We start from the raw sequence: 16,710 nt of genomic DNA on the forward strand, positions 1-16,710 counted from the left end.
CGAGAGCTCCACAATGTGATCGGCCCACACCAACTTGTGATCTGTCTTCTGAATAATAGTCACTGGAAACCAAGGTCACAAAGTGTTGACAGTATTTTGTTTGAAATGACCAGAACCACATGGAATATGTGTACGAATAAACACGCAGATTTACACATCCGTATCTCATATTACACATTGCATATCCCTTTTATGGACAGTTTCCTTGAAAACTGGTAAAACTTTACAATAAGATTCAGTTCATTGGCATTAGTCAATGCATTAGATGGACTAACAATAAATAATGTCTAAAAGTGATTTTCTTTTTTTTTTTTAAATAAACAATTCTTATTATTTACTAGCATGCATATTACTAGCATATTGGCTGTTTATAAAGCATATATTAATTCCTTATTCTTATGACCATATTTTAGATCCCTTAATCCTACCTCATATCTAAACATAAAAAAACACTTTATTAACTATTAATACTAAGTGCAAATTAAGAGGTTATTGAGACACAAGTTGTAGTTAATAGTGCAATTTGGACCTTAATAAATTGACTAAATTACCAAATTATATATATATATAAAAAAATGTCAATCCACTAAAAAAAACATGTAACCATTTAGACAAAAAGGTAAGAGTGCAGTGTGTGGGGCAATCAGCACATTTTACCATGTTTTATTGTATTTCCACAGAAGTTTCTTCTAAAATAAGTGCAGAAAACAGCTTGTTGGCTTCATCTGTGCCAGCTGACTGTTCTTGTTAAATCAGTGACTGTTTTTGTGAGATTGTTAAGATATGGTGTATAATGTAAAGTCCATAGACACATAAAGATAAAATTATTAATTTGTATGAATATGACAATTTGTACCAAATATAAATACTTCTTAAAGGGCACGTATTATGCCCATTTTTACAAGATGTAATACTTGTAAAAAAAGTATTAAAGGGGTCATTGGATGCCTATTTTCCACAAGTTTATATAATTTTTTTAGGGTCTTAATGAGAAGTCTATAACATACTTTGGTTAAAATTTCTCAACAGTACTGTAAAAAACACCTGGTCAAAATCAGTGCTTTTTAGAGCAATTTTTTCTGTTGTATGTTTCTTTAAATGCTAATGAGCTCTGCTCGCCCCGCCCCGCCCCTCTCTGCTGTGGGATGACGAGCCGTAATGTTTACTTTAGCCGCATTTAGCTGCGAAACTTGCTAACTAGCACATTTTTAAGAAAGGCTATTTGCAAAGATGCTTAAAAAAAAACCTTTCACTCACTTCTGCTGTGAGTGAAGCTGCATCAGGAAAAATTCGCACAAACATAGACACATATGTAGATCGGGATCGGCGCATTCCTTTCAAAAACTAAAGTAACGTGTCTTCAACGCTCAGATGTCTGGAGTAAATGACGACTGCTATGTTCATTATTACACCCAACAACAGAACACTTCAATTACTCAATCGGAGACATTCTTGTCTTCCCCTGCACCTGAGTCACACAATGGTGATTGAAGTCGGACTGTTTCATCTCGGTGAGGGCAGGTCTAAGGTAAGGTGCTCATGTCAATCAACTATTGTGGGAGTGGCCTCTATCTGTGTGTCGTCACACCAACAAGAAGCTGAGAATGACCTTCTTTTAAAAAGGGGATATTACTATTAAAGATTAAAAAAATACCACTGGGTTAATTTTTATCATTGTAGGGTGGTTGTGTACACAAACTGCCAACACACATTAATGTTCAAACAACATGTAAAAGTGAGTTTTGCATTCGCCCCCCCTTTAAAACATGCATAAATTACAAAAACGCAGTCTGTGAAGGTAAACAGATAGGAAAGAAAGCACATTGTTATATTAGATCTGAGTATTAAGTGACAGCAGCATAATATACAGTACCTATACTGCTGTCTACACTGTTAATATGACCTAAACAATAAAATAAAGCAGAAAATCATTCACTGCTCTGAACTGAATAATGTCTATAGCTTTAATAAGAAGTCATGTTTTACTTGAATGCTGCTATTAAAGGGGTCATCGGATGCAAAACTCACTTTTACATGTTTGAACAGCCGCTGAAGAAGCAGAGGATTAACGTTACTTTTGTTTTAGAAAGGAAAGCGCCAATCCCGATCTACATATGCGTTTATGTTCGTGCAAATCATTCATGATGCAACTTCACCCACAGCAGAAGTGAGTATAAGGGTTTTTTATGCATCTTTGTAAATGGTCTTTCTTATTAATGTGCTTGTTAGCAAGTTTCGCCGCTAAACATGGCCAAATGTGGCTAAAGTAAACAGAGGGCCGGGGTGAGCAGAGCTCATTAGCATTTAAAGGAACATGCAACAGAATAGCTCGCTCTAAAAAGGGCTGATTTTGACCAGGTAAAAATAGTGTTTTTACACTACCATTGAGAAATTTTAACCAAAGTATGTTATAGACTTCTCATTAAGACCTTAAAGAATCATATCAACTTGTGGAAAATGGGCATCCGATGACCCCTTTAAATGCTCTGGCTTGAAGATAAACAGGGCGGATTGTGTGTGGCTCATTCAGGGTGGTGTCTCAGGTATTACGGCAGTGACCGACAACAGTCGTGGATGGGGCTTGTAAAATGTTAAGTGCTCTTAAACACTGCTGATTTGTGGGGATTACAAAAAAAAGGAGTAGATTTTTAGCATTATAGGGTGGTTGTGTACACAACACTTCCAACAAGCATAAAAAAAAATTAAAAGTGAATTTGCATAATAGGTGCCCTTTAATTTGTCAGTGGGTATTAGGTATTTCAATCACCTGTAGAGTTAATGTGACTGAAGGGAAAAAAGAGAGAGGGAAAAATGAGATTATAGGTAGGAAAAATCAACGGGTCTCATCTTAATTGTTTTCCTCAGAGAGAAAATAGATTAAATGGAGACTTGCTTATGTTTTCTCTTTTCAGATGTTTCATATGAGAGAGAGAGAGAGAGAGAGAGAGAGAGAGAGAGAGAGAGAGAGAGAGAGAGAGAATAGCTAAGGAATATACTCAAAAGTTCAAGAATTTAATATGAACACAAACATTTAAATTCTCATTAAAAGCTTTATATATTCTGACTGTGTCAACATTTTGTTTTCTTCTTTCTGTCCATTCATGTTTTTCCTACAGAGACAGACTATTGTTAAATATTCCCATAAAATAAATGTAGCGTCTGAAGACGAGGCAGTCCGGTGAGGAACAAAACAAGCACAAACATGCACGAATTTAAAACATTTATTGCAGTAGCGGTATACCTGTAGAGCAGTAACAAGGAGTAACTGTTTAAATATCTATGATGGCAAACGTCCCCACAACCAACAAACAAACTGCTGAAAGCAACTCACACCACTCTTGTCTCTTTTCATATAGTTTTTTTTATACCCTTTTTTGTACTTTAAATATTGTGATCCAACATAAAGGTGCTATACAAAAATGAATGACCTCACTGCGTTACAAATCAAGAATCGTCAACCCAATGAAAAGAAGGTGAAACTAAGTCATTTTAAAGCTAGTTCGTCTTGTTAAGCATGCGGTTTCATCGTCTGAACTGGCTGCCATGCCATGTGACAAGAAAGGGAAAAAGAACGGCCCAAACATTGAAAGGAAAAAACAGAAATCAAACCAAAATCTCAGTCCTTGAATTATGCACATGCTCTTTTTTGATCGCATTCTGTTCTTTGTTTTTCTGTCTTTTAATATCCTCTCGGCTTTGGACAGTGTATTTTTTATTTATTTATTTCTCTTTTTTCTCTGGAATGACTGAGTATATTGGCGCCTGACAAACATTTACCGTGTTTGGCATTCAGAGACGAGGGGCTGCTGCGATTGTTCTCGTAAAACCTGTACGATATGTAGCATATGTCATGAATTCACAGACATGAAAACTACATGTCAAAAAATCGTGGGCATACACAGTATACTATGAAAGAAAAAAGGACTTAGTTCTCAAAGTTTGCAAAGACTACTCTCAATTAAAGCACAAGTTCAATTAAACATGTACAAGAATGACATTTGAAATTAGATGTCGAGAATTTACAAATATATTGCTGTTGAATTGTAACATCGTTCTTTTTTTGTTTGTTTGAGGAAAAGACATCAAGCTTTCCATTTCAGTAAGTAGAAATTGAGCATTTACATCAATAATACAAAATAGCTTTGAAAAAATAAGTTTGCCAGGTTCATCGACTTCATCGAGTAAATGCAAAAAACGGGGCAATTGTGCAACGTCATAACCGACTGACATTATCATCCGGGATTCATTCGTTAACTCTTCGCCAGAGGGGGTGTGGGTGCATATTTACTGTTTTTGTGTGTGAATGTGTGTGTTTGTCTTACAGATCCAGACTGCGGTCCTCTGTTCCAGAAGACAATGACATTAATGACAAAAGGCCGATAAAAACAACGCATCCTGTACGATGAATGATAAAAGACAGCTGTCATGTTCACTGATCTATTCCATGTGATTATTACAAGTACATAAAATCGGTTAGTATTAAGTCCTATTTACAAACACTTCAACGATGACAGACTAAACGATTTCCACTAACAGTGTTATTAGCACAATGCTTTCTCGATTTGTAAATTCCATTTTCTCAGATGGTGTAGATTAATATAGTCCCAAAACAGCTCAAAAACAACCACGTCACAATATTTGTATATATTGGTCAGCCGTTACATTGTTTTTTTTTTATGTTTGTTCTCTTTTTTTAATAATCGTGATACATAGAGCACAGCCCTGTTTTGTTTGTCTTGAACGTTTGTTTGCAGTCTCTGCTCAAGACAAAGTATACGATGATTCCTTTTAATGTGATTTTGCAGCAAACCATGGGAGTTTAAGGGCAGCTATGGATTTGCACGAGAAGATCTCTGCAGTCGGGCCGTTGGCGAGTCAGATTCGCATAGTATACTGTCCTGCATAAGCGATAAAGTCTAAGGTCTACTCCATACACGTAACTATCACACCGCATTAGCGTCGATCTAAGAAAAGGAAGGAAAAAAGAGGAATGGACTAAAGCTCTCAAAAGTCGCTGGGATGATCCGAGAGAGAAGACGGACACAAAACGAACCCAAAAAACTCTCTTAAAGCTGCTGTTCTTTGGGACTGTCAGGGCCAGAGGCGGGCTGGTAAGATTTCAGGCTGGCCAATGGGATGTCGGCCATGTGACCGCCGCCACCGCTGCCAAAATGTCCCTCCGAGCTCCCGAAGGTCTTCCTGTCCCCAAACTGCTCCTGGCTTCCGCGCTCGCCTTTCCAGCTGCGGGTCAGGGTGTGGCCGTTCAGCAGTCTCTCTTTAGCCCACTCCTTTTGGTTGTTGAAAGAGGAAACAGGGGACTTGGGCGAAGGGTACGAGCTCAGGCTGGGAGGCATCCAACAGTTGTCGGAGTGGCCCAATACCAGACACTCTTGGGTGCACATCTCTGTGGCCTCCACTAAGCCTCTCGGTCCTAGAGGTCCATCTGGGGATGCAAAGAGAACAGAATTACTTTTTAGTCCTTATTAGACCTATGACACAGGCTGAACAAAAATACACTATATTGCTAAAAGCATTCTAATGAACAGGTTTGACTACTGTAGTAATTTCCATGGGTACAAATCCTAATATTTAGGCATGTAATGATATTCTAGTGCAGTGGTTCCCAATTCCAGTCCTCGCGACCCACCGCTCTGCACATTTTGTGTGTTTCACGCATCGCTTCCGACGTTTGTTCTATTCCAACGTTACTTCCCTTCGAAGTGGACATCACAGGATATTCCGCCATTATTCATTAGTTCGAAGCGAGCGTATGTGTTCCATTTGAAGGTCATTAAAGTGTGCGAGACGTAATTTTAAAATGCATTTATTTACAGATGCACTTATGTCACACTTCTCTAGTAAGTTTCATCTGTGTGTGAAGACGCTACATGCGGTGAAGTAGCGCAAATATATGAATGAATGTTTCGAAGTATAGTAAACAGATTTCCCCCGCTTAGGGAGCAGGGAGCAATGAACAATTTGCAGGGACCATGTCAATCGGATCGCAGTTCCTGCACGGACCTCACTTCTAATGAGCTGGTTATCTGAATCAGGTGTGTTAACTAAGAGAGACATGCAAAATGTGCAGAGCGGTGGGGCGCGAGGACTGGAATTGGGAACCGCTGTTCTAGTGGATTGTTTTTCTCTAATTTGATAGCAACAGTTTTGACAGGACCCTTTTCTATTCTAACATGATAATGTCTCTGTGTGTAAGGCAAAGTCCTAATCCCAGCTAAACATCTCTGGAGTGACTTTAAAAGCAGATTTTGAGCCAAAAACTCATTACCAAAAAACAATGACTTGTAACTATGGGTACAGTCCTTTTTGACACTTCCAAATCGATTGCAACGGAGATGGAAATACAATTTCTAAATACATGAATTGATTCCATCTTTGTTGTCACAGTTTTGGAAGTGCCGTTTTCTGTTCTAAAGAAGGGGTGTCCCAATACTTTTGCCCATGCAAGTCATTGGTGTTTGGTGATGAGTTTTTGGCTCAAGGTCTGCATTTAAAGCTGAGATTAGGACTTTCTGCAGTAAAGTTCTTTCACACTAACTGAATCAATCATTTCCTTTTCAACCTTGCCTTATACACAAATGCACTGTCATGTCGGAATTGAAGAGGGTCCTGTCAAAACTGCTGCTGTAAAATTAAAAGCACACAATTGCCTAGAATATCATTATATGCTTAAACATTAAGATTTGTACTCATGGAAATTACTAAATTAGTCAAACCTGTTCATTAGAAGGGGGTGTCCCAATACTTTTGGCAATATAGTGTATGTAAACATTTACATTTAATTTTATTTTATTTTACTTTTATTAAAGGCCACAAAATTGCAATAGATCTAGAAGAATATAGTATGAATAAAGTTCACATTGGAAGCAGTGATATGAAGTGCCAAAGTGACCTGAAATCATTCATTTTTAATATGAGTTTGCTGGGTTTTTCTTTCTTTCTAAGATTTAATGCATTTTTTTTTACAAATACAACACTTTTTACATTTTACATTTTCAGTCTCCTCCCAACCAGCCCAGAACATATTGCATTAGAGGTAGAAATTAGTAAAATGTATAATTATTAAAAAAAAAAATACTAAACTAAACTAAACTAAAATAAAAGCATGTGACATAGAAACACCGCCATGGAGCTTGCAATTGTATAAAACCCTGAACAAAGAATAACTACTCATATTTTTGACTTTGAATACAGTGGAAAATAACACTGACATTCCACCCACATCAGAACACAAAGTGCATTGTGGGAATCGATGTGGTATCATCGGCTCAACTGCATTGTCAAATATGATCAAGAAGATAATGAAGATCATCCTCAAGGATTCATCTAGTGTTTACAACAGCCGGTCTGTGAATATATTTAATCCTTCTTGGGCAAAGCAAAAATAAAATAGGTAAATAATAACCATTATAGTTCCCAAAATAATATATTCAAAGATACAGTAACTTCAATAAAGCTTCATTAAAGTTTTATGCAACACTGCATGTTATTTATAGCAAGTTCTTACAATGCCTCACGCTGAGAGACAACAGTCAAAGAAAAAAAAAAAATCAATAAACATGTACAGATAAAGCACCAGCATTTACAGTATATGTACTGAACATGGATGTAGATTTGAATTGGGACATGAGAAGTAGTGTACCAACAGTTACAATTATCCTACCTGTAAGCTATTTTTTAAATACTTGTTATATTATTTTGAAAAAATGAGACTGTTTGTTTTATTTCCACATGATTGGCCATAAGCCAGTCCCTGCCTTGTCAGGTGGAACAGATTTCACTGTGTTGCTGGGCAAAACATCTGGACACTTTGAACAGTTTTAAAATGTCCCTATCGGTGCTAAAAGCAAACGTATGCTCTTGGTTTTTATAGCTTTTGACTAGACTGTGTCTTGCGCCGTTATCACAGACCGCTGGCTGCACTGTTCTCAGTCCAGCTTAAGAGCTGCGCTCTCCCCACCAGCTGCTGAGTGATAAAAATTGGGCCTAAAGTTGATTTGAAAGCAGCTTGAATTGCTAAATATAAAGTGGTGTGAGATTAACTCAAGCACCTCATCTCTACACGGAAGAGCTCCGGTTCAGCAACACATGAATATCCCTTCATTTCCTTATGTCACTCACATCTGTCACACAAACAATCAAACAAAGAGCTTCCCCAATACAAACCAACATTAAACACGACATAACCTGCATTCAGGCAAAACACTTTCATAATGCTGTAATATAATACGGTTCTGTTGAAAACACACTTTCATTTTAACACCACTCTGCGAATCCCGGACACAAGGCATCTATTATTCATACGCTCTGTGTCATACAATACTGTTTGGAGCGCTAGGGTTTCAATTCTGCCTCTAATTTTCACCGTAACAACTAACATTTCTAACATTTCCTACAATGAACAAAGGCCTTTGAAAAATGCGTCGTAGAGGGAGATCAGAGATCGATGATTCGTGTTTGTGAAACGTATGAACCGTATATAAAAGACAGCCACATGCCGTAGCCGGACGGAGCCGATGAATAAAAAACGGGGGAATGATGAGCGTCTGATGAGGAAAAAAAAAAGCCAAAGCGCCATGTCTCTACATAATTGGTGTGATAAGGCATAAGCGACTGCCAGAGTTACCGCAGGAAATGGAAGAATCGCTGAAGCAAAAGATATTTATGGCATCACTTTAAAATACATTGAGACAAAGGACAGATGACTAATAGCATGATCAACATAATCAGAACACAGCGAGAATCAACACAAAACAATGTGTTTTCTTCTTGGTTCGTTCTTTTCTTCTAACCTAAGAAGACGTGCCAACATTTTCAATGGTTGTCACTGTTGCAATTTCATTTAAGTATCAATCATAGTTGGATTCTAATGAGCAGGGATGGGAATCAAAGGGAATTGAGCTTAACTGTGATTCGTTCAGTGTTTGTCTCTATCAGTGATGGACAGTAACAATGTATTTGAGTACATTTTTCAAGATTCTGTACTTCTTTATTTTGATGAACTCTTCACTACATTCCATACTTTTTACCCCACATTTCACATCATCACCCACTCTGAAAATCGCAGTAGGGGTCTTTTTAATGAGCCTGTTATATTGGTTCGCAAATCACACTGAATGATTCATACATGAACTGAACTGATCGGACAAAAGCTGTTCAACTGAGTCAACAGCTCACTGATTCAAATGATTTGCTCAGAGCGAATCTCCAGTTAACAATTCAGTGAATTTATGGATCTGATACAAAATGAGCCGAGAATGGGAGATCCTCAAAGCTTGAACACAACTGATGGCGCAAAGAGTAAGTTACTAATACAAATTTTAGGATTTATTATTGAAAATCATTTTTAGGTCACGACTGTTTGTGAACGCAATAGGGGTCTTCTTAATGAGCCTGTTATGTTAGATTCACAAATCACACTGAATGATTCATGAACTGAACTGAACTGATCGGACAAAAGCTGTTCAACTGAGTTAGCAGCTCACTGATTCAAATTATTTGCTCAGAGCAAATCCCCAGTTAACAATTCAGTGAATTTATGGATCTGATTCAAAATGAGCCGAGAATGGGAGATCCTCAGAGAACTGATGGTACAAAGAGAAAGTTACTAATACAAATTTTAGGATTTATTATTGTAAATCATTTTTAGGTCACAACTGTTCGTGAACTAAATCTCTTGTAAAAGAGTGAGCAGTTTTAAACCACTGTATAAAATGCTTAAATGCGAAAATGTCTCTATTTGTGTTTCATGGTCTCAAGGTGAAAACAAAAAAATAATAATAATAATTTAACAGTTTGGAGTTTCAAACTAGTATGTTTGAATAACGCAATTTTTTTAGGTTTTTAAATCTGTTTTTACAGTACATTTTATTTATTTTGTTTTCTCATTGTTAAATGCTATGTTATTCATAGTGTTCAACAAGCCCCCCTGGTATTTTGTAAACATATAAAATGAAATTATTAAAACTAAAATAATATAAGTTAAAATTACAAAAACATTGATCAGTACTTTTTAGTTTTAATATTTAAGTACATTAAAAATAACATACTTTTGTAGTTTTTAGTGTTAATTTGTCAGCCATGTTTTAATATAGTCTTAGTATTTTAAATTAGTCTTACTCTTGTAACAAATGTACTTTTTAGTTTATATTTAGTCAACCTTGGGGTGTTTTTGTTTAGTTAAGATTTAGGGTGTACTCACACTAGGCAGTTTGAACCGTGCCCGAGTGCGTTTGACCACCAAAGCGCGGTTCGTTTGACTAGTGTGAGTGCTCCGAACCGTGCCCGGGCGCGGCTCGATTAGCCGTCCCTGGCCCGCTTGGAAGAGGTGGGCCAGAGCACGGTTCAGTTGGACTCGGGCGCGGTTCGCATGCAGTGTGAGCACTAACCGTGCTGGAGCACGGAACAGGACGCGTGATGTCGCGTTTTTGCGAGGTAATCAACGTTTTTATAGTCCATAATCAAAGCTGCAAAGTCCTTGCTGCACTTCAGCTGGTAATTAAAAACCTCCTCGTACGAACAGCAAGATTGCGCGGAAATTTTCGTGCCACAAAGACGAAAGACCTGTTTAATAATAGGCTGTGAGAGGGCTGTGGACCACCGCGGACCAAACGATTTAAAATAATTATCCACAAAGTAAACTATTTCGCGTTCAGCGCGAGCGTTGCTCTTCCTGTTTATCCTGAAACCATCGCAACATAATGACGTAAGCGTGCTCCGGCACGAATGCTGAAACCCTATGTGAGTGCAGGCCAGAGGGGGAGTGGGGAGGGGGGACAATCGTACTCGAGCCCGGTTCACAGCAACCGTGCCTAGTGTGAGTACACCCTGAGTCAATGAAATCTTAGTCCCATCTTTGTCATGTTGTATAATGGTTACACTGATACAAATTAGATTTGCTCAAAATTCTAATCATAATGAATGATGCCGATAATTTTTTTTTTTTCATTACAGGTATTGCACTTTCAACAATAAGCACAAATCAACAGAATGTGGTTTCATACACATGGTTTATTTTACCTCATCTAGTGCACTGATTTATTATAAGCTATTTATTATATCAATTAATAATAAAGACTTATACACTCTCACTGTCTACATTACAAAAACTGGTGAGGAAAAAAAAAAACTGTGAAATAACTGTAAAATTCCTAATAGTCATTTCAATAGCCTAATTCCAAATGGCAATAATATTTCTCTATTAAAACAACAGTGCTTGAGTAAGCAAATTTATTTAGCAACCACAATTGCAAACAATAGTCAAGTTCTTATGACAGAACACAGACAGGTTAAATGACACTTTTACTTAAGCCAAACATCTAACATGTAGATAGTTAAACTTCAGCACTGCAAACAATGATTTCCTTACTTAGATTTTTTTTTTTGTCTTGATTCCAGACCAAATATCTAAAAATTCTTAAATCAAGAAGGATTTTCTAGACAAGTAAAAAAATATTTTCTTGTTTTCAGGAAAAACTAGTCAAGTCAAAATTAATTGAGTTTTTGCCTAGAACAAGCTAAATAATCTGCCAATGGGGTAAGCTAAAAAATCTGATTTTAAACAGAAAAGAAGATTATTTTTCTTTACCCCATTGGCTATTTTGCTTCTTTCAAGCAAAAATGCACTTAATTTTGACTTGTTTTTCACTTGTCTGGAAAATCTTGTCTAGAAAAATGTGTAGATTTTGGCTGGAAACAAGACAAATAATCTAAGTAAGAAAAGCATTTTTGGAGTGAGCTTACTTGGTTGTGTTTTCAGATCATACGTGCTGTGTGCGACTGTGTGCGCATGGTTGCCAGATTGGAAAATTGCAAAACACCGGGCAGAAAATGTATCCTTTTAACAGAGAAGATCTGATTCTGGGATTTGAACTCTTCATATCTGTTATCCCAACACATGAAAGCTTGCATAGTAGAGGTGTGAACAGCAATCCATAATTAAATTTTGTCTCCTTTTTTTTTTTTTTTAATAAAAAGAGGTTTTGGTAAAGTTTTAATTTTTTTAAATGCGTTTTAGTCTCGTCTTTTATCGTCAACAATATTGGAGGTTAATATAGTCACAATTATTGTTTATTGACCTTATTGTCACCGTTTTAGTCACTGGAAAACAGAACATGTTTTGTCATTTTAATTCATGAAATTAACATTAGTACTTTTAATTGAGTACTTAATACTTCTACTGGGGTACTATTTTATTAAGGAATCTGTACTATTTCTCAAGTGCTTGTTTTGTGTACTTCATCCACCATTGTTTTATATGGGTTCAACAGCAACAAGTGAGCATCTTTTGTGTTATTCCTGAGTCTTTGAAGCACCAAATTATTCACAAATAAAACACCACTAGTCAGAATAGTGTTGTGAAGTGCTAACTGAAAATATCTGAAGAATTTGCTCTTGAACTTCTCACATGAACCCTTATAAACACACCAAGAAAAGCTAGAGCGAATGTCAATACTTGCGGTGGAATTTTATTACGTTTTGGCCATTCCTCACAATAATCATATTGAAATGTCTATGAATATACTGCAGCGCACTAGTCATTTGGTCGATTTTCATTTCTGGATGTACTATTTTATTTTACAACAGTGGTTCCTTTCAAAATATTGATCCATACACATCTGCAGAAGAAAACAGACATTTATGAAAAGATCCAAACATCACGAAAACCACTCAGTGCCAGTGTTTTTTAGTTTTTTTCAGTGGAAATGGTTCTAAAGAAGCAATTCTCCATGACCAACCCTTCTCTGGAGTTAATCTATTCCTAACATGGCAGCTCCATTCCTCTAGTCATCAGACTAATACCATGGGCCATTTGGTGCTTCAGCGTCGAATAAACCAGCGTTAGATTCGGCCCTCATCGCTCATGAGGACTAAAGCTCCATACCTGCTTCCGAACGAGAGGCCACAATCGATATTTCCATCACTCTGACATGTTTGTGTGAGTGCACCCAATGCAAATAATGGCACAAAGTCTGATTTACATCCATAATGTGTGATAAAAATGTGGAATAATGCAGCGACGATCACATCAGCAACAAATAATAATGAATCCACTATGCGCGCTGACGTTCAGAGATTTTTGTCACTTCTTTCCACAAGGCGCACTGTATGCTCGTGCCATTTATAGAAGCCAGCCCTATTTCCACGTGAATTTAAATATTTATCCCTGGAGGGAGACCTGTCACTCCGTCTGTTATCAAGGGAAAATAAACTAACTGAAGAAAAAGAACAGCCTCCACGCATTCAGACATATGTGTTTATTACAATATGATGGTGATGCTGAAAGAGTTTGTTATTTTTTGGGCTGCCACTCTGTAATTTTCAGCCTCCTTTAGGCATTCAGTATTTCTAATCTTCCAGATGGAGTCAAAATGGTTTAATTACTACTGCTACCTCCTCTGAATGAATTGAGAAAATGGAATTATGTCCTCGTTGTGGTGCTGGTACCAAATCTCTCAGTGAAAATGTGACCCTGGACCACAAAACCAGTCTTACATAGCACGGGTATATATTTCTAGCAATGGCCAAAAATACATTGTATGGGTCAAAATGATCAATTTTTCTCTTTTTTTGCCAAAAATCATTGGGATATTAAGTAAAGATCATGTTTCATGAAGATATTTTGTAAATTCTCTACTGCAAATGTATCAAAACCTATTTTTGATTAGTAATAATCAAATGTATCTCGACCAAATATTGTCCTATCCTAACAAACCATACATGAATTAAAAGCTAATTTATTCAGCTTCCAGGTGATGTATACATCTCAATAATAAAAAAAAAAAATACCCTTATGACTGGTTTTGTGGTCCAGGTTCACAAATTGCCTAATCCCATGTCAGCACCAAATGCTAGTTTCATGGCAAAAATATATAGAAAATTGTAATGTTTTGATATAGAAATGTTTTGCTTGTATTTGATCAAAAATACTGTATAAAAAAAACATTAAAAACAGTAATATTATGATATATATTTTGCAATTTAAAATAAAAGTTTTCTATATTGATATATTTAAAAAGGTCCTTCAAACCTTTTATAAAGGCAGATCCTTCAAAAATCATTTATATATGCTGATTTGCTGGTCAATAAATTATCATCAATGTTGAAAACAGTTCAGGATTATTTTTATTTTATTTTATTTTATTTTTATTTATTTTTTCCACCACACAGTTTCTTCAGAACAATTGTGAAAAAAATAAATAAATAAATCAGATTTATATTAAAAAAAAATCTGATAAAAATCTGAATTTGTTTAATAAATTTATTTAAAAAGTTCAAAATTCTTTCTGATAACACTTTTAAAAATAAAGGTGCTTTTAAAAGGTTCTTCACAGCGATGCCATAGAAGAACTTTTTTTGGTTCCACAAAGAACCATTCAGTCAAAGGTTATTTAAAGAACCATCTCTTGCTTACTTTTTTATAATCTGAAAAACCTTCTTTCACCACAAAGAACCATTTGTGAAACAGAAAGGTTTTTCAGATGTTAAAGGTTCTTTATGGAACCATTTAGATAAAAAAGGTGGCATTCTATGGCATTGTGAAGCATCTTTATTTTTAAGTGTAAACTCTACAAAACATCTCTTTTTTTTTTCTTCTTTTTTTTAATTAAACTGCTGCTTTATAACTACTACTGTAAGTACGATTTCAATGCCATAAACCAGACCCAGCAAATCTTTGTTAATTTCAATCGCCTGGTAACATGTAAACACGACTTTGTTTCTTGCCAGAATGATAAAACCTCTGCACCCTGACTCACAGTAATTGCGTCGAGCCAGCCAATCAGATTGGAGCTTACCAATTTAGAAAAGGCAATTTTGTGTACAATATGCATTAGACAGTACACTGATGATCTGTGAGTCCTTGCTTTCCCCTTCCCCACAAACCGCCTGCGTGTCGCTGAGCTAGACACAGTCCATCCCTATCACTCCTCTAATGGTCTCTGAGGAGGCATAGGAGCATGGCATTATGGGACTGACATGAGGAATCATGAGGGATGAATTAGAGACTGAGTCACGGTGACAGGAAAATGAATTTCACAAATGAGATTGGAAAGAGAGAGGGCGCTGAGAACGAGAGCAGAGAGAGAGAGAGAGAGAGAGAGAGAGAGAGAGAGAGAGAGAGAGAAAGCGAGAGAGAGAAAGCGAGAGAGTGCCTTTTTGTATGTGTGTGTCTCTCTCTGTTTGAACTTGCCCCACATTTCCCCCTCTAACAGTGTATTATGTGTGTGAGAGCTTTCAAACCACAGTAACTTTATGGTGAATTTGAGAGGATTTTCTGATTTTTGACAGACAACCCTTGTGCACCACAGGAAATGGAGAAAGATAGAGAAAGAAGGGAAACACACACACTTCACAGAAGAAAACAATTTCACCCTCAAACTCCACCGATGAAATGCATTTCCTTTATTTAAAAACACTCCTCTTTTGAATGATTTTCCTGTTCAGAAGGCTGTATGTCAAACACCTGAGGTTACTCAACTGGTCTGCACATAAAGTGCTGTGCTCAGTGACCATAATTATACAAAAATACAGAAATGATTTTTACATTTGCTGAAAGAACACAAAAATCACTGACAGGATGCTATTGAATGTTGTGTGTAGTTGCTAAGGTGATCTAAATGGTTATATTTTTTGTCCCGTCCATTGCTATGATTATTACTGTGTTAATCATTGCTATTTCAAGAGTGAATCTTTTGCATAATTTGCATAATTTCCAAAACTCTGCAGCCTGTATGTGTCAAAAAAAACTAAAGTTTAAACTCTATAATTCTAAATGGATTATAGCCTGGGAAGTGTGCAAAGCGCACTCCTTTTATTATCATTAAAAGGTGTCACTCATCTTAGTTCATTGCGATCTCACAAAGTTTCTTAATAATCAATGAAGTTCTAAACGACACAATGAACCTCTTATTTACACTGTGTCTGCGTCAGTTAGTCATGAGATGATTCACGAGCGTGCAAAACTGCACTTAAAGGGGTCATCAAAAACCCATTTTCCACAAATTGATGATTCTTTAGGTCATTTCTAAATGGTAGAGTAAAAAACACCATTTTAACCTCGTTAAAATCAGCTCTGAACCTGCTCTCAACCTGTTTTGTTGGATGTCCCTTTAAATGCTAATGAGCACTGCTCACTCCACCCCTCTCTTCAATGGAGTGATGAGCTATTTACTTTAGCTGCATTTAACCACGGGACTTTCTAACTGTCACATTATTAGGAAAGGCGATTTGCAAAAAATCATAACAAAACCTTATTCTCATTTCTTCTGTAGGTGAAGCTGGATCACAATTATTAATGCAAACATATTTGCATTTGGGGGGGGGGGGGGGTGCATTCCCTTCGAAAACAAATGCAATCCACTGCATCTTCAGTGGCTCAGATGTTAGGAGTAAATGACAACTGCTATGTTCACTATTACATCCTACAACAAAACACCTCTATTGCTTAAGAGCCATTCTTGTCTATACCGGCACCGGAGTCGACACAATGGAGGACTGTTTACAGCTCACTCAGGGTGGGTCTAAGGTAAGACTGCAGTGTCAATCATCAATTGTGGGAGTGGCCTTGGTCTGTGTGCCATCACACAGACCAGGGCCATTTCAAAGAAATTAACAGATATGTCTGTGATAGGCTACATTGCTCACCGCTGCAAAAAGACGTTATAAATAGTAACTTTTGATGCTGTCAAGACA

At 36.8% G+C, this 16,710-nt stretch overlaps 1 protein-coding gene across 2 annotated transcripts in view; it reads right to left on the reverse strand.

Annotated features, from left to right (window-relative positions):
• Positions 1-3,206: 3,206 nt before the first annotated feature.
• Positions 3,207-16,710, reverse strand: part of LOC141347653 (protocadherin-9) — a 300,609-nt gene continuing 287,105 nt past the window's right edge. For both annotated transcript variants that reach the window (XM_073852636.1, XM_073852635.1), the window contains exon 5: positions 3,207-5,443. In XM_073852636.1, the coding sequence (XP_073708737.1) occupies positions 5,067-5,443 (377 nt within the window). In that variant the 3' untranslated portion in view covers positions 3,207-5,066. The remainder of the gene's footprint in view (positions 5,444-16,710) is intronic.

This window comes from Garra rufa, chromosome 12 (assembly GCF_049309525.1).
Source record: "Garra rufa chromosome 12, GarRuf1.0, whole genome shotgun sequence".
Lineage (NCBI taxonomy): Eukaryota > Metazoa > Chordata > Actinopteri > Cypriniformes > Cyprinidae > Garra > Garra rufa.